Source organism: Hyperolius riggenbachi, chromosome 5 (assembly GCF_040937935.1).
Source record: "Hyperolius riggenbachi isolate aHypRig1 chromosome 5, aHypRig1.pri, whole genome shotgun sequence".
Lineage (NCBI taxonomy): Eukaryota > Metazoa > Chordata > Amphibia > Anura > Hyperoliidae > Hyperolius > Hyperolius riggenbachi.
This window is the reverse complement of record NC_090650.1, coordinates 101,353,700-101,373,140: the sequence shown is the minus strand read 5'-3', so window position 1 is coordinate 101,373,140 and position 19,441 is coordinate 101,353,700. Positions and strand designations below refer to the sequence as shown.

At 43.1% G+C, this 19,441-nt stretch overlaps 1 protein-coding gene across 4 annotated transcripts in view; it reads left to right on the top strand.

Moving 5' to 3' along the window:
- Positions 1–19,441, top strand: part of JAZF1 (JAZF zinc finger 1) — a 417,486-nt gene that overhangs the window by 234,596 nt on the left and 163,449 nt on the right. For all 4 annotated transcript variants that reach the window (XM_068236061.1, XM_068236062.1, XM_068236063.1 and 1 more), the window contains one exon: positions 8,840–8,912. In XM_068236061.1, the coding sequence (XP_068092162.1) occupies positions 8,840–8,912 (73 nt within the window). The remainder of the gene's footprint in view (positions 1–8,839; positions 8,913–19,441) is intronic.

Below are 19,441 nucleotides of genomic sequence, written 5' to 3'. Positions count from 1 at the left end.
CGGCTGATGGAGAAAACCGGACAGGGGGTGGAGTTAGGGGCGGAGTTAGGGGCGGAGTCAGAAGCACACTTTTATGTAGAGTGGGGCTAAGCAATGGGCTTTTTTTTAAAAAAAATTATAGTATTTATATCGCACTGACATCTTCTGCAGCACATTACAGAGTACATAGCCATGTCACTAACTGTCCTCACCAGTAGTACTGGTCCAGTGCACATAAGAGACAGTTTTTCACCAGTAACTGCACATAAGAGACAGCTTTTCACCAGTAAATGCACATTATAAGAGACACCTTTTCGCCAGTAAATGCACATAATAAGAGACAGCTTTTCCCCAGTAAATGCACAAGAGACAGCTTTTCACCAGTAAATGCACATAATAAGAGACAGCTTTTCACCAGTAAATGCACAAAAGAGACAGCTTTTCACCAGTAACTGCACATAAGAGACAGCTTTTCACCAGTAAATGCACATTATAAGAGACACCTTTTCGCCAGTAAATGCACATAATAAGAGACAGCTTTTCCCCAGTAAATGCACAAGAGACAGCTTTTCACCAGTAAATGCACATAATAAGAGACAGCTTTTCACCAGTAAATGCACAAAAGAGACAGCTTTTCACCACTAAATGCACATAATGACAAACAGCCAGTGTTCCCAGTATATGTAGCCAGGGGGTATATATGTCCCAGTATATGTAGCCAGGGGGTATATATGTCCCAGTATATGTAGGCAGGGGTGTAAATGTCCCAGTATACGTAGGCAGGGGTATATATGTCCCAGTATATGTAGCCAGGGGGTATATGTGCCCAGAATAGGTAGCCAGGGGGTATATGTGCCCAGAATAGGTAGCCAGGAGCTATATGTGCCCAGAATAGGTAGCCAGGGGCTATATGTGCCCAGAATAGGTAGCCAGGGGCTATATGTGCCCAGAATAGGTAGCCAGGGGCTGTATGTGCCCGGAATAGGTAGCCAGGGGCTATATGTGCCCGGAATAGGTAGCCAGGGGGTATATGTGCCCAGAATAGGTAGCCAGGGGCTATATGTGCCCAGAATAGGTAGCCAGGGGGTATATGTGCCCGGAAAAGGTAGCCAGGGGCTATATGTGCCCAGAATAGGTTAGGTAGCCAGGCGCCCCCCCCCCCGCAGGAGGAGAACAGTGCAGCAGAGAGAGAGCTGGGAGCAGCGGTGGAGAAGGGGGGCAATCTCCCCCCCTTCCCTCACCTTAGGGTGCTCTCTCTCCCCCGCTGTCGTGTCTCCTCCAATATGATGTGCAGGCTGGCGGGTGGCTGCGGGCGGAACTTACCTCTGTGTCGCAGGCGCCGGAAGTTCGGGTCCCGCAGCCGCTGAGATTCGACTCAAAAAAGATCCGGATCAAAGATTCGAATCATTCATGAGCCGGACAACACTATTCAGACTGATTAGTGTTGTCCGGCTCATGAATGATTCGGATCTTTGATCCTGATCTTTTTTGAGTCGAATCTCAGCGGCTGCGGGACCCGAACTTTCGGCGCTGGAGCGACACAGAGGTAAGTTCCGCCTGCAGCCACTCGCCAGCCTGCACATCATCCTGGAGGAGACAGCGGGGGAGAGAGAGCACCCTAAGGTGAGGGAAGGGGGGGGAGATTGCCCCCCTTCTCCACCGCTGCTCCCAGCTCTCTCTCTGCTGCGCTGTTCTCCTCCTGCGCTGCGGGGGGGAGGGGCTCTAAACCGGACAACTTAATTGTCCGGTTTAGCATGCCTTTTTGCACCGGACACAGCGCACAAAAACCAGACTGTCCGGTGTAAAACCGGACACCTGGCAACCCTACGTGAAACTGAAGAATTACCGGGATATATGAGCAATGATTTCTAGATGTATCAGAAATACAAAATCAACCGAAACGAAAGAGAAATACAATGTATGTTTCATCAAATATTGTTCTAGCTTATGCACTGAAACACAAAGACCACTTTAGACTATGTTTTGTGTTGTGTGTGTGTGTATGTGGTTTTGGGCCTGATGCATGAAAGGCTGGTTAATTTTTTGCCATGCGCACGTTTCTGGGATGATGTGCAGCTTAACAGGCATTATCATAGTAATGTGCATTACCCTGTTGACATGCGTGGCGCTTATAGTGTAACAGGTGTCTTTCCCCTGGCGTTAGTAACGAAAAATAGCAAAAATCGATACTTACCCGGGGCTTCCTCTAGCCCCATAAACACGTCTGAGTCCCCGGTAACTGGTTCAGTGGGGTCCAGTCTGAGTCTTCTGAGAATGCGCGGACCTACCGTGCATGCGCAATAGACCCAAACTGATGCGACTGAGCCAGTAACCGGGGCTGATTGCGGCTTAACGGCAGACTGCGGGAGGACACAGAGGGACTCAGACGTGTTTATGGGGCTGGAGGAAGCCCCAGGTAAGTATCGATTCTTGCTATTTTTAGATCTCTGGTTTACTTTAAATGCGGATCCAATGTCCCTTAACCTGCGGATCCGGTGTTTACCTTTCACATCTATGGCTTGTGTGGACTCACCGATAACACATTGGCTTGTTGAAAAGGTTACATTCGTTGACTAATAGTACAATTTAATCACAGCAACAGGAACAGTTCACATTTTTAAATTCTGCTGCCCTTAGCCCTGCTGCTGATGGTCATGCCCTTTTCCCCATGACAGCCAAGGTTGCCACATTATCAACTTGCTGACATCCCACTTAATATATTAACAAAGTCTGTTTATGACTTGTAATTCATTCATTGGCTGGACATCCCTGGTGTATTTTAGTAATTTACTGCTATGACCTTCTGATAGCCTCTGTACAAATTGCAAGAAGGAGACGGCACAGAGGGTAAAGCAACTTTGCTGTATTGATTATGTCAGGGAATACACACAACAAGTTTCGGGCAAAGCCCTTCATCAGGTGCAACTGATGAAGGGTTTCGTCTGAAGCTAGTTGTGTGTATTCCCTGACATAATCAATACAGCAAAGTTGCTTTACCCTCTGTGCCGTCTCCTTCTTGCAATTGGTCGGAGTGTTGCAGGGGGTAGTGTCCCTGTGGAGACTTGTGCATCAGTGACACTGACAGTCCATTTCCAGTTTGCCAAAGGTGGTTCATTGTTTGTGTTTGGATTGATAGCCTCTGTATTTGGCCTTCATGTGCTCCTGGAACCACCTGTGAATCATACAGTTGTTTATAGTCCATATACCCTGCCTATACAACATACAATATATACTGTAAATTAGGGCCTTGAGATTTTTCTCCTAACCTCTTCACTGCGCAGCAAATCAGGATCTTTTAATTGTGTATTGATCCGTAACATTGTTATTGAATGTGGCTCATCCTGCTTGTGATTGGCGGAAACCCGTGGTGAGAGGGCTGTATTTATTCTGTTTTAAACAGTACTTGCCTAGACACTGTGCCAGTCCTCTGTCTCTTATACCTGGTACTTACCATGCAAATTCCAGTCAGATCGACAGGTCGATACGATATTTCCGACAGGTCTGATCAGGTTTCTGCTCTATTTTGTACGGGAGTGATCAGAAAATCTATCAGAAAAATTATCAGAAATCAGATCGGTCCTGTTGGAAATTGATTATTGATAGTAGATTATGGATAGAAAAAAAGTTGAAAGATCAGTCAGGAAAGGCTTCTTACTGCAGGCAGGAGGTAGGACAGAAGTGAACATGGCTTTTATAAACACTTTAGGGAGTATGAAGAAGGGGAAGGGTAGCATTATTACATACAGAGCAGGGAGGAATTGTAGTTGCCATGTTGGCACCAAAAACTTGATCTCTCAGCAGAGGGGGAGGGTGGATTTGGTCAGATGAGCTGCCTTGTGCTAGGGGAGAAACTTCCAGTCTTCTAGCTAGAAAGAGCTACTGGATGCAGCATACCAGGTGTTTTCTCTATATTTATTGCAAAAAATACTTTTACAATGCTAATTAAAACACTATTAAAATGATTTAAAGTAAAATAAGAGGCTGAATAAGGGCTTTACACACAAATGTAAGATCTGTGTGTTGAGGTAGTCTGATATGTAGAGCCGATGAAAATACAACTTAGCTTTCTTAGAACAGAATGTGTACCCACCAGGGTTGACCAAAATCCAGCATGACCTTCTTTTGATTGGTTTAGAGTAGACCATACATGTCAAAGTCTGGCCCACGTTCCATATCTGGCCCACAGAGCCATCAAATTTGGCCCACTTTGCATTATGTTTGGCCTACTCTAGAATCCCTAGATCACCAGGGAAGCTATATGTGGGAGAGAAGGGGAAAACACTAGACACCAGGAACCTGTATAGGGGAGGTCCATTAGACACCATGGAACTGTTTAAGGATGTGAGGGGGGACCTCTAGATACCAGTGAATTAGGAGAAGGAGGAGGGTCACTAAACACCAGGGAACTGTATAGGGGAGGGAGGAGCTCCACTAGACACCAGGGAACTGTATGGAGGAGGGAGGGCCACTAGACACCAGGAACCTGTTTAGCGGAGGTGGGGGTGGAGGTCCATTAGACACCATTGAACTGTTTATGGATGTGAGGGGGGGGACCTCTAGATACCAGCGAACTGTATAGAGGAGAGCCACTAGACACCAGGGAACTGTATAGAGGAGGGAGGAGGGCCACTAGACACCAGTGTATAGAGGAAGGAGGAGGGCCACTAAACACCAGGGAATTGTATAGGGGAGGGAGGAGCTCCACTAGACACCAGGGAACTGTATAGAGGAGGGAGGAGGGCCACTAGACACCAGTGTATAGAGGAAACTTTCCCTGCATTAACGCCTGCCTCTGTGCATCATCCAGATTAGTACCTAAATACACAGTTGATCAGTTTCTGTTGCACAGTAAAATCACCAGAAATCCACCATCACAGGAGAGCATTTGTTTCTTATGATCATTTAAATTTTAAAAGAATGTACAATATTACAGTGACTTCCCCAAGAAATCGCAAGGCCTTAGAAAAACATTCCTTGGAAAGTACCCCGCGCTTTGGCAATAACTCCACTAATACACATTAACAAACTTTTAAAACAAGAATCAATTTTCGCTCAAGAAGCCGAACAAAACGCTCTTGATCTTCACTGACTCGACATAAATATTTTATGGCTTTTCTGCCATAAACTTTGCCATTACCCAGCAACAACAACATCATTAATTGAAGTGAGGCAGAGCACTATATTTTAAGCCTGCGTTTTTTTTTGCGGCCGGAGCACCTGCTGGACTGCGGCATGGGTGGGGTTAAATCATTCCTGGACTTTGGCAGTGAACAGATACAGTCTGACAGTCAATTTCAGCCGGTAATATATATCCTATGAAGCGTGGTTGGCAACATAATAAAACAGGATGAACTTCAGAGGAATATGTATGATTCAGATGACATGTTTTTTCTAGGTAGCAGAATTTAGAGGCTCTAGACTGGCCGCACTGTGGTGCAAGGTATGGCTTGATAAAATGCTGAATGAACATTATTTGCGGCTGTCAGAAAGCACAAATCACCAAAGTAACAATTTGTGCGTGCGGCCGCGCATTTTATGTGCCGGCTTATTTCTTTGCGCTGAGATATATATCTTTTTTTCTGTCCTCACCGCATAGACAAATAGGTGATGTATGGCGGAATGGGCAGTCATATTTAATCAGAATCTTAATGGAGAATTAATAGCGTATTTCTATAAAATGTCATACGACGTAATAGTGTTCTGAAATAAAGGCTTTGAGAAACAAAAGAAGTTAGGAACTTTGTAGGGGAAACAAATGAAGCTGATGAATGGTTCTGGGGGGAATGAGAAGGAAAAGAGAGTTGTTGTATATTACAGCCAATTAGAATGTAGCCTTCTGTCACTGTTGAACGTTAGGGAGTTGAAGAAGAACTCTAACCAAGGATTCTATTCCAATCAGTAGCTGATAGCCCCTTTCCCATGAGAAATATTTACTTTTTCTCAAATAGATCACCATCGGGGTCTGTATGGCTGATATTTTGGTGAAACCCCTCCCACAGTGTGATGTCATGACCATGGTCCTGACCGTTTCCTGTCTGTGAACCTTGTTGCAATGATGAAATAACGGCTGTCTCCAACTGCCAAGCAACTAGGATCTCCCTCTGTGCATATTTATATCTTCCAGGAAACCGGTCGCTGCAACCACTGCACCTACTGTGATCGGGAGCAGAACACCAAAGAGCCAGGAAAATGTAGTAGATAAGAATTCCGCTGCACCGATCTCAGGATAAAAGTCCAATTTTTATTGAAGCAATTGTGGACAAACAGCAATACAGCTCACGCGTATCGGAGCAAACGTATGGCTCCTTACTCATAGCTATGACTAAGGACCCATAAGTTTGCTCCGATACGCGTGTGCTGTATTGCTGTTTGTCCACAATTGCTTCAATAAAAATTGGACTTTTATCCTGAGATTGGTGCAGCGGAATTCTTATCTACTACATATTTATATCTATAAAAAAAAAACTATCACAATGTTAGTGGGTGTGGTTATAAATAATGGCAGTTGGTGCTGTCTACTTTTTTTCTTGTCTTCCAGTAGTAAAGATGATGACGCTTAGGCTCATTGTTGGGGAGACTGTGGTGGAACTCGGGGACTGTAGGAGGGAGGGAAAGGCTCTATAGGACCCAGAGCCTTCCCTCTCCTTAGATTTCTGTTTTTGTTTTTTAGGCTTCAGACTCCCTTTAAAGTACTGAACTATTACCGCATGTATGAATATCTCTGGGGGAAAAAATCTCTAAAACACAGAATGTAGTATTTTTTCAACCCATTATTTTTTACCGAACGCATCTTAGTTTCCTTACCTCAGCTTTCGTTCAGTTCATTTGCAGTTTGAGGGATAGTAGCAGGCGAACGTGCATTTGCTATAATTAGTGAAAAAGGCAGCTTAATAATTGTACATACTGCTTTTTATATTAGTCAGCTGAGGAAGTTTTTTTTTTTTTTTTTTTTTTTTTTTTTTTTTTTTTTTTTTGGTATGCATTGGAGTAGCTTTATTCATTCCACAAAACGTTGCTGGCTGAAGCTTTAGGGGAATAGCTTAGTAAGAAATCACGGTACAGCAGCTATACAAGCTCATATGTCATCATTTATGAAACCACCAAATATAGAGAGAACTTCTGTGCAGTATATACAGTACATCTCTCACTGTTTCTCTAGATCTAAAAAAAACTTCTTCCCATGGACAGATTTAAATGCGATTTCACCATTCCTCTTGACAGCTTTACTTTCTATATATACTGTTTTGCCTGAATGTTTCTTGATACTTGATGTGCAATATGATTCATTCAGTAAGAGATTTGTAAAGTCAAATTATTTGTACCATTTAAAGTGTCATTAAGCCTACTTTCTGGTTCACAGGTGGCTAGTTCCTCAATTCTGTTAGCTCAATAGTCAGCAGCATTCTTCCACTTCCCTTCTTGTTAGATGGCCCCGGCACCCCTATCATCTGGTTATATATAGTCACACCTTCCTAGTGATTGACAGCCAGTGGATAGGCCGTCATTCATTAAGGAGGCGTGGTTTTAGTAGGCATCTCATTTGGATTTGTACCTCAAACCTCTCACACATGACAATGCAGCAGGTAATTTCAGTTTTACAGTAAATCTGAAACCGTTTTTAAAATAAAAAACAGATACTTACCTAAGGTGAGGGAAGGCTCTGGTTCCCAATGAGCCTCCGCGTTCTCCTCCCGCTGTCCTTTTACCCTGCAGGCTCCACGGTTTGAATCTCCCACCAGAGAAGACGCTCGCTTGTGCGCAGTACGGAACGGCCTGTCTTCGGAAGCCCAGGGGCTTTTGAAGGCTGCCAAAGTCTTCCCAACCGGAAGAGAGCTGTCCACGACCAAAGCCTGTGAGGGAACACGGACATCGGGAGGAGAACAGAAAGGCTCTATAGGACTCAGAGTCTTCTCTCTCCTTCGGTATCTGCTTTTTATTCTAAAAAAAGGCTTCAGACTCCCTTTAATATAACATTTTTACAAATGTATTTATACTAGATATTATTATAAAATGGTACTCAAGTAAAAATGGCGCATATGGCAAGCGGTTAAAAAGGGCGCCACATAGAGCACATATTTTGTGGCACCCACAGGATAATAAGGGTGCACAATATTTTTTAACACCAATAGAAAGTCTCAATACGAAAATCATACAGTAAAAGTCTCAATACAAAAATCATAGGGAAATGCATATAAGGGCAATAGGAAGTCTCATTATGAAAATCCTATAGTGGAACTCTCGATACAAAAATCATAGGGAAATCCGTATAACAGCAATAGGATGTTTCATCCAAATTTCATTGTAAGGCTGCTAATCACAGCCTTGTGGCGGGAGACGGGATAAGGGTTAGGCACCATGGGGGGGGCGGGGTAAGGGTTAGCCTCTAGTAGAGGAAGGGTTAAGGGGTAGGCATCGGCAGAGGGAGGGTTCTGTGTGAGATTCCGTGCCATAGGCAACTACCTGCTTCAAAATCTTTTGTGAGTGAGAGTATCCTTTTGCTTTGTGTACTTCAACTGCATGTAAGTTTTGATTTACCGGTAATGTGAGATTGTGTGTAGTGCTAAAACCCACTTGCTCATATTCTGAGACCTCCTAAGGTATATTATGTTTCATTGGGGATGAGACGTGACTAGGAAGTGGCAATTTGAAGCCATCAGGTTGCTAACCACATTAGAATATCAAGAAGTTTTTTTGTAGCATACAAGCATGCTTGAAGTGTACAGATTATATGGTTTAATTGCTGTTTTTAGTTGAAGTTTCCCGTTTGCTACCATGACTTGACTTGGTGTATACTGTTTAGAACTTTTTTTCCACTTACTATGATCTCTACCTTGTACTTACAGTTGTGTTTTTCTTACAGACACGGATCCACGAGTGTTGGAGAAGCAGGAACTTCAGCAGCCAACGTATGTCGCTTTGAGTTACATCAACAGGTATGTTTGCCCTTTTATATAATGATACTGATTGAAGTTTGCAGACATAAATATATTTTGGCATCTCAGGCAAGATTGTATCAGAGTCACAGTGCCGTTAAATCTCAACTTCCTGCAGTGAGCTGTGGAGAACTGTTTTGGCACTGCCATCTAGTCTCCTAAAAGCAACTAACAAGGTGGTGACGGATTCTGGAACTGCACTATGGAAACTGAGGCGGGCGAGCCACAACATACAACAGCGCAGCCAGATTTATGATCCCAAGAAAACAGCTTTTTCTCCTTATTAAAAAGTTTGGGTCGTATTGTGGTTTTTAGCAGCTAGAACCAATCAAAACAACATTACTGAGGCCATCTCCTTCATCCTTAATCACTCATCGCGTTTGGAACATTGGGGGAAATGTCTACTATTAATTTTATCTTCCAAGAATGCAGATTTCATACCAACCTTATGACTTATGGTGGCCATACACTGATAGATGGCCACCAGATCGACAAACAGATAGATCCCTTTCTGATCTAATCTGATCAAAGAGGGATCTAATTTTGCCAATACACTGAACACAGGTTTGAATTGATTTCAGCATTAAAATTGATTCAAAACCTGTGAAGCCGCTGCTTGCCTAGACTTCCCCTTTCCTCTCCCCATTCTGGCTCCCCCGGCCAGCAGCAATACATCACCTGTCCGGACGGCGCGAGTCCCTGGTGTCTGTGCTATCCTCACTTCTTCCCTTCCTGTTGCGTCCTGTGACTAGCAGAAGTTCATACAGTAGAGGGCGCTCTACTGTTTGAACTTCAGCTAGTCACAGGATGTGACGGGAAGAGGAGACGAGAAGTAAGTGAGATAGCACTCAGGCCGGCTGGACAGGTGATGTTATTGCTGCTGCTATGCTGCGTTAGTTGTCGCTGAATTGAACGCTGCTAGCTATGCGCTCTTGACTTGCCGGCGCTCAAGCAAAATTTTCTGTCCAGGCTGAATTGACCGATGTCAGATGGCAATCGGTCGATCGGTCAGCGTTTGCGTTAACGATTTCACAGCAGATTCGATCACAGTAATTAATTCTGGTGTGTGTCGGCGGGAATTCGACCCAGTGTATGGGTATCCTAAGACCGCATGGCATATCTACTGATAACCAGTTTAGTGTGACCTGTAAATTTCTCAGACCCACTGTAAGGATTATGGGGTTAGGCGCATGCTCTTTGACCCTCATGCATGAAACTTCCAGGTATTAAGGTGGCCATACATTAAATGATGGTTAGATTGACCATCAGATACATATCTCTCTAATCGAATCTGATCAGACAGCAATCTATTTATTATCTGTCCACACACTGCAAACAGATTTCCAATAGATTCCAGCATGAAATCTTTTGGAAATTGTCCTAGGGACACCACCAGCCACCCCCGCACTTAGGCCTACGGTCCTTAGGCTTTTCCTCCTTATGGTGGGTATCAATGATGGTTTTCTGCACAACTGACAGGTCAGCAGTCTTTACCATGATTGTGATTCCTACTGAACCAGACTGAGAGACTATTTATAGGCTTGGGAACCATTTGCGGGTGTTTTGGATTAATTAGCTGATTAGAGTCTGAAACTTTAAGGGCTCGTTTCCACTATTGCGGTGCGGAATCCACCGCTGACGAAATCGCATGCGGATGTGATTCCGCATGCGTTTTTTTGCTGCGAATTCGCATAGGTGAGTGTATATGCGATTTTAACCATGTCACTGCCTGTGTGAATTTACATTGGTACCTATGCGAATTCGCATGCAAAAAACGCATGGGAAAAACGCATGCGATTTCCCTATTAAATACATTGTGTGCGATTCGCCTGCATTCCACGCGCAGGCGAATTCTGAGGGCTCTGCCGTGCAGAAAAATCCTGCACAGAAAAACGCACAGCAAAACTGACAAGTGGAAACAGGCCCATCCACTTGTATTGGCTGTGCGAATCTGCATGCAGGAAACGCATGCAGATTCGCGATAGTGGAAACAGGCCCTAAGCCTAGAATATTGAACATTTTCACAATATTTACATTTTCTGAGATTTTGACTTTTGGATTCTTATAAGCTGTAAGCCGTAATCATCACAATTATCCTACCTAATAAAACCCCTGTGTCTCTGCATCCTGTCCCTGTGAGTGTGTGTGTGTCCCTGCTTCCAGACTTGACAGTTTGCTGTGTGAAAACCTCATTGCATTGTGGGAAATACCAGCTTTTTAGAACTGCCAATAAAGCAACATCTCCCTGTGTGCATATACTTTGGACAGTGGTGAGAGACGGTTGAGCAGGACGCATCGGTATGCGCGTTGCTGGGGTTTAGCGGCCGTGGCCTAGCACCCGTTTTTTAACAGGTGGACCTTTTTACTAGTAACACATAAAGGCTTGAAATATCTTGGTTTGCATATAATGAGTCTATTTCATATATTTGTTTCACCGTGTAAGTTGAATCAATGAAATAAATTAACTTTTGCACGATATTCTAATTTTTCAAACTTCCCTTGTATGGAGCTATTGTAATTCACCCAGCTCCAATATATCATGGCCAAAGCATATGCCTAAAAAAATCACCTCTACCTTTGTACTGATCTTTATTAAAGAGGAACTGTAACGACATATAGTAGAATGCAGTAAATTATACAAGTTACCCACTTTTACTTTGAATATCCTGGTTTTGAGCATCAGAAAAACTTCCTATATCTATACATTGCTGTATGTTGTTATGTACCACACTCTCCCAGTGATGCATAGCCTAGGCTTTTTTCTTACGTGGAATTCAACCCCCCCCCCCCATATTCCCCAATTCCTCAACCAAGCATTCTGGGAGGCCATTTTTAATCTCTACTGGCTTTAGAACTCTCTGTAAACAAACAATCCACAGAAATCACCTGACAGGACTAAAGATGTTGCCGCCTGTGATAAATTCCATAAAGTAAATCAGGGAGAGGAAAGAATCTGCAATGGGCAAACAGTGGCTAAATCATTTATAGATTACAGTAATATTGTAAAGAAATACGCAATTTTGTTCATTATATTATTTTGACTTTAGTTCACCTTTAACTGCTTCTGGACCACGCTGATTGAAATCTCCACCGTGTTTGGAACCTGTTATTCCTGCCAGGGCGTACATTTCAATCATCTCTGCCCCACGCTCTTGACACTACTGCTGATTGCGCCACTTTCTCGCCACTGCAGCCCCCTTACTCTGCCGTCGGTAGGGCAGCAGAGCTCCCTGAGCCGGTCAGTAGCCAATTTCATTGGCTCCTAACCCCGTGATCACTGTGAGCCAATCACATTGGCTCAAATTGATGACAGGGAATGAAATCGGCTCCTAATCGGCTCAGGGAGCTCTGCCATAATAGGGGACAGCAGATCAAAGGGACTACAGCTAAGGGTAAATGGCGTTAGCGGCGGGATGTTGGTAAGCACCATTTATTAAAATCTGCAATCTCTGGTCCTTAAAGTTAACCTGTAACAGAAAAAGTTCCACTGGTGGGTACTTACTTTGGGAGGGGGAAGCCTCTGCATCCTCTTGAGGCTTCCCTCGTCCTCCTCCATCTACAGTGGTCTCACTAGGCCCCTTTGAATAGCGGACATGTAAATATTTACCTTCCCGGCTCCAGGGCAGGCGCAGTAGTGGCTCCACCGATGGGCTAAGGCGGAAATAGCCGATCCCAGTCGAGAGCGGACCCGATTGGGACCGGCTATTTCCGCCTTAGTCCATCGGGGAGCCGCTACTGTGCCTGCGCTGGAGCCGGGGAAGGTAAATATTGCAGGCGCTACAGCTTGACAAATTGTTGGCTGTGGCTTCGGAGGGGTCCAGCGATGCCAACCGTGGGACGGGGGAAGCTTCGATAGTATCCTGAGGCTTCCTCCTCCCGAGGTACGTACCCCCCAGGGGCACTTTTTTTGGTTACATAGTCTCTTTAAGGGGCCAGAGACTGCTGGTACGGAAGTGATGAAGGAAAAAAATGTATGCATAATCTCAGATTTAGACATTTGTTTACTTATATACGGTACAAGTTTGTGTTTTGCTAAATGTTGAATATTACCTGTGTGAAACTGACTTTGACTTCCAGCTTATGATAGTCTTGTATGAGAGAGCCGATAAAATGACATTTTCAGCCAGTTGAACGCGCCTCGATGTTTTCACACTGTTGCCATGGAAATGCTTTGTTTTTTAGGAGTTTAGTCAAGTAGAGGAAGTTTTAGTCCTTCAATAATAGCTGGTTCAAATTTCTTTGACAAGAGGCAGAGACTAATGGATCAAAGCCACACATCTCTCATCAGTTAATAATTCCTCCCTCTTCCCATTTTTATGTCGTGGTGACTACGCCGATCATGTGTTTTTATTCATGGACTAAGATCTCTACATTGTGCTATGTGAGCCTTCTCTACGAAAAGCAACAGACAAATGTTAGATGATCAATTCAAACAAGATGTGCGCAAATGGCTTCTGGGTCAGGGAAAAGGGAAACGTGTTGTGTTGCACGATGATTTATGTGTTTGACTTCAATTTCTATCCTTTTATCAGATATTAAGTTCACAAGAGCATAACTTTTTTGAACTTGATAAAAACACGTCTATCTCTCCTACATCTCAGTAGAAAAGATCAAAAAAGGATTCATTTTAACAAAGAAGTGTATGCTACAAAGTATTTCTATCAATAGTAAAATAATGACCAGCATTTCTGGCAGGGACCACACATTATCAAGCTTTTTTCCAGTTATGCCTAGCTCTAGATAATGAATAGTGCTGTGTGTGTATATATGTATTTTTTCCCATTCTCTCCACCCCCTTCAATGGTTCCCACTAGTAAAAACGATATATGTTTCAAAGTTTGAACACATAACACGTTTACATTATGTTACATGTTTACATACAACACACTTCATCTTCAGAACGGGGGGGGGGGGGGAGTAACAGTGTACATGCCTCAGTCAGTAATGAAGTACAGTTAGATCTTGGCACTAACACAGGTTCAGGTGCTGCATCTCAGCGTGGGATAATGAACTCTCAAAGGTGAAGATGGGAAGGGCATTGGTTTATGTTATTATTATAGTTGGTGAAAGGGAAGGATGTGGCAGTGCTCATAAAAATAGGCACCCGATAAAATAGTGGTGGCCAGGGGACCACCACTATGCAAACTGCGGTTTAACTAGCTGGTGCTTACTACCCCCATAGCCGCAATTTGTATGGGCACCTATGGCAGCGTCCAGTTGGCAGGGGGTCAGTAGGGTTAGACATCTGTAGGGGGTTGGTTAGGGTTAGGCATGGGTTGTTGGTTAGTTTTAGGCATCGGCGGGGGGGGGGGGGGGGCGATGTGTGAGAGTAGTGTTGGGTTTATCAACACTAACATATCTGTAGCATTTACTGATAGTTTACTATCGGTATTAGCATTGCACAATAGAATATCAGTTGTTTTACTAGCGGCTTTTTCCAGTGCCCGCCACACTTTGTACATGTACGCAGTGAAAATGTTAGGGGAAGTTGAATGGTAGTTACTGCTTAATCCTGTGCTATTTGATGCCTAGAGATATCCTGCACCCTCATAACTGGGATGGAAAACGATCTGCCTGATTATGGAGCCCAAAGCTCATTATGAACGGACTCCTAACCTCGCTCCCTGTGGTTTCTCAGGAACCGTCCAGTAAAATAGGGGCATGGACATTCTAGCCTTTACCCTTTTTACCCATATCTAAAACACAAACGTTTGCCATTCGTTCCACTTTAAGTAAAAATATCTTCAAAGGAAAGCTTAATATTAAGTAATGAGTAAGAAACAGGAATAACAGCTTACAAGGGTCTGCTTTTGTTTTTTCTTGTCACAACATGACAGGAAAGCTAATGATCCACATGGGATTTCAGCATAGTAGCCCCACAAGCTTGCTTGCAGCATAGGGGTTCTTGTGAATGCCCAGGATGTTGTGATCATAGCATGATCTGATACAGATATAAGCACTGCCCAGTGAGAGCCCCGGCTGTGGTAATCCATGTAGCAGCTGGGAAATGGAGGAGCTGTGGCTTTCATCTTTACAAAATTGACTTCAAGAGCTCCCATTGGATGAAGTACCAGCAACAGAATAGCATTTTTATTTTAGTCATGATTTTTGTCTTGGCTAAAACTCCAGTCATGACAAAAAATGTCACACTTTTTCCTTATTATGAACTCTTGCACAACTTTGTCAAGTATAGCTCAAACTCCTGGGGATATTTTTTTATGCTGAAAAGGTCTTACAGTAACATTTTATTTCAGATAGCCTCAAAAGTTAAGACCCGTACATATGAAAATAACGATCAGTTACTGATTTTCAGAGTTCACTTGTGGCTCGATGCACAAATGTGCTGTGATATTCCTGCGCACAGACCGTGAGCGTTGCTACGGTGATGAGCATTACTGATGACAACATGGGTTACCATAGCAATGCTTGCACTACTCAAGTAAAGCGGGTTGTGCTAATAGTGTAACTTGCGGTACGCGCTGCTAGTAGTAAGGGTAATATTGCAGTGTGCTGTTTGTGCACCGCTATATTTTTGCACTTTTGTGCATCAAGCCCTGTCTAGAACAGTTATGCAAAACAACGTTTGTTTCTTATTACTATTAATTGGATTTGTAAAGCGTTAAAGGAGTACTATCGATTGAAACGACTTTTTTTTTTAATACTGTATATTAGTGTACACATTACCACTAGTGCTAGGGGCACTTTATTTATTCACCCAGGTCTCTCTCTTGCTATCCCTGCTTAAAAATTCATTTCTCACACAGCTCACAGTAGTTTGGATCACCCTGAGCTGCTTGGTTACTCTGTCACACAGCTCACAAATATATTTCACTGTGTCACTCACAGCATGCAGGAGACATGAGGAGAAATAGGCTGATCTGAGGTGGTAACAGGTAACTAAATGAGCTGGAATATTGCTGGAATATAACTAGCTATAAACAATAGTCTGTGTTTACACTCAGTCTGGCTGCCTGCTTGTGGTGATTCACTCCAGGCTGCATCCACTTTACAAGCTGCTGAGAGGGGCAGACCACTGTTTACAATTAGCATTATTAGTATCTTTAGCAGTCAAGAGAAGCAAAGATAATAAACACACATTGCTAGAATCTTTAACCCCTTACCACCATATCAATAAGATTCTTTCAGCAAGGTGATAATTAAACTATAAACTGAGGAGTTGATAGCAACTCCCCTGTGCAGACATGGGCTTAACCCTCTGGGAGCCCTCAGCATATAGATACATTTGTATCAAACACTGACGGCCAAAACTGACGGAGGATTTTACAGCTGAGAGGAACAGCTGTGTGAGGAATCAAATTGCTCCTAGTACTTGTCCTAATGTGTGCTACAACATACAGCATTTAAAAATAAATGCATACATCGATAGTATTCCTTTAACATATTTTGTAGTGCTGAACAATAAATATGGTTACAGATGATGATAATAAGGGTGACCAGACAACACATTACAGGCAATTAGCAGTAAGATACACAATGCCAGATCATACACTAGAGTAGTACTCCCAATAATTCAAGTTCACGTTAGTCTGTGGACAGGGTGCACAATCAGTAGGCTACAGAAGGAGGGAGGGCCCTTCCTTATGGTGGCCACTAATGATCCAACCTTTTTCATCCAATCTTACCATTTTTATGTAATATAAAGGTAACTGCCTGAATTATCCATTCAGAATATTCACTCAATTTACCCTTATACTACATAGATTTGGTAAGATTGGATGAAAAAGATTGGATCATTAGTGGCCACCATAAGGCTTACAATCTAAGGTGATGGGGTGGTGACACAATTTTTAATCCTTTGCAATATGCAAATGCACAATATTTGTATGGTAGAGCTCAGAGACCAATTCAAAGCTGTGTATACTCAAAACCTTTAAATATTTTATATAATTTATTTAATCAGCTCCAGATCCTTGTATTATATATATACGCCTCTGAAAACTTCCCTTTGGGATACACACACACACACAGTATGCAGTATTTTTGTCGCTGCGCATGCCCCTATTGCAGTTCCACCAAACACTGATCTGTGAATGGGAACATGTGTTCCTACAAAGCCGATTAGATTGCCTGCAAATGAATGATCACCGTCATCAGCAAGAAGCCAGTGATCATTCATAAAATAAAAGGAAACACATACACTCACTTCCTGTGATTTGTGATTATAAAAATCACCCATAAGATTGCATTAGCAAGAGCTTTTCAAATCACTAGCGCTAAAAGGCTGTTTGCAGAATGTACGAGCCCTTACAGTTCTTGGTATTTTGCTTAACCCAAAGTACCCTAAAAGTATAAATATTACAGGTGGGATGACAAACCTGTTGAATCCACGAAGCATTCGAATCTATATATATTTCAAAATTTGTGGGTTTGAATCCCAACATAACTTCCGTGATTCAAATCCAACGAAATCCGATGTTGCATCTCTGCATCTGCTCCTCCCGTCCTGCTCCGCTCCCCCTGCATAGATTCAAGTAGCGGCAACGCTGCTCGCCACATCCAGTGGCAATCAGAAACCTCTCCCTCACGGCTCCCCTATTGCATCTTCAGCAGAAGCTGGCACTAGGAGAGCCCTGAGGGTAAGGAGAGGTCTCTGGTAGCTGCAGGCTCTGATGGATTAGGTGAGCCGTGCTGCCTCTACTTGTATCTGTGTGTGTTGGGGGGATAGGCAGAGGAAGACACATTGGGGACATAGGACACATGGGAGACAGAGTAGGACACACGGGGGGCACTGGAGGACATGAGTTTGGATTACTGTGTTTCTCACACCATTTTTCTGTACATGATTTGTTAGATTTGAGATTCAAAAGGTTTGAGATATTCGAGAACCATTTTGGATTCTGATTTGGATTTGAAGAAAGTTTGCATTCATCCCATCTCTAATAAATATGAATCTGCCCAGTCTATCTAGTGGAGAGCTACATATATTCCAAGCTATACTACTCACCACCAAATTTTGATTCAAGAGATCGGGTGTTTTCTAAAATAGCATTAAGAAACACTCTACACTGGGTTGTCTTTGTTAAAGTGTGCTGATCATGCAAGACCGTCATGACAGGGAACATGAGGACATACAGCAAAAGAACCAAAAATGTACACTATTGTTCAGCAGAAAATTTAATTTGGAAAACTCCACTGACTAAGGGAAAGGAAGAAATTTAGCCAATAAAACCCTCCAGCTGCTGATTAACCAGCTGCCAGCTAACCGATCAGCAACTAGTGGCTGCTATTTTTTTTTCCTGAGTTATTGGAGGTCTACATGTCAATAAAATGTTTTCTTGATCCCAAACTTCTTCATAGAACACTATATATATATGGCAAATGCCACCATATTTGTCTTCAAGGAACAGAAATCCATAGTAGCATTTCTTAAAGTAAATTTAGAGGGACTGCTGCATCCCAAGTACCGGTTGGTGGTATCTTTACAGTAATCCTGTAGAGGATTGCATGATAGCAAAGTGGTGGCAATGCTATATACTGTAGAGTTTTACCACCTTGGCAGCGCAGGCAAATGCTAATGAAGGTCTATTAAGCTCTGGTCAGTCCCAGCATTTAGCTGGATTTCTTAGCTTAGACGCTGGGCCACGCTTTGTCTAGCCAACCCTCTTGCTAATCCTCTGCCAGCCCATCTTTTTGCACCCTCCCAGCCTCAGGGTTATGCCTGGCCTCTGCAAAAGCCAGAGGCCATGATGAATTCGTAGTCGATAGTAAGATTCTCATTCAACTGTGGGAGTTTGCCAGGGCTAGTAGAGCCTCATACGTTTAAACAGCTGCTGGGCTAGTACTGCTACCTAGTATGTGTGACCTTACTACCAGAAATAAAAAAGGAATGACTTACTACAGGGTCACTTCAATGTCTGTGTTGTGCTCTTAGAGCTAACATACGCACGCACACACACACACACATTCTCTCTCTCTCTCTCTTTCTCTCTCTCTCTCTCTCTGTTAACCTTTAAGTCTTGCCTGCACCTTGCAGTGAACGGTGGCTCTGACACTTGTCTTAATGGCAGAGGGTAGCAAATCTAAGTTTTATGCACTGTTAAGTATATTTTTGTTAACTTTATAGTCCTTAGGTTTATTTTTATATTTAGAATAGCCTTGTTCCAACTACTTCACTGTTCCCTTTTCCATGGCACTGCATCAGGCTTAGAAACAATGAACACAGTCTCATTGATCGTTAAATGCTTTGAAAACTGGTGCACAAGTGATAAGTGAAGGGATTATGGGTCGATTTGAGGCAGGGCATGCACTGTATGCTTATTAAACGGACATCCATCTAGTGAACTTGGTTTGTCTTGGGAGAGTCCCAGGTTGAAATGAACTCTGAAGGTTTAATTAGTTAATCCTCAAAGGCCAGCGCTGAACCCTGCTGTAGCTCAAGAAAATGTCTCATTTAAATCCAAGCGCAAAATAATTTCTCTTCATTTTAATGTATAATATTTTAAGCCAACACAAAAGTCATGGTTATATTAAAAGAAAACAAAGTGCGAGTCCCAGATAAATATTCAAGC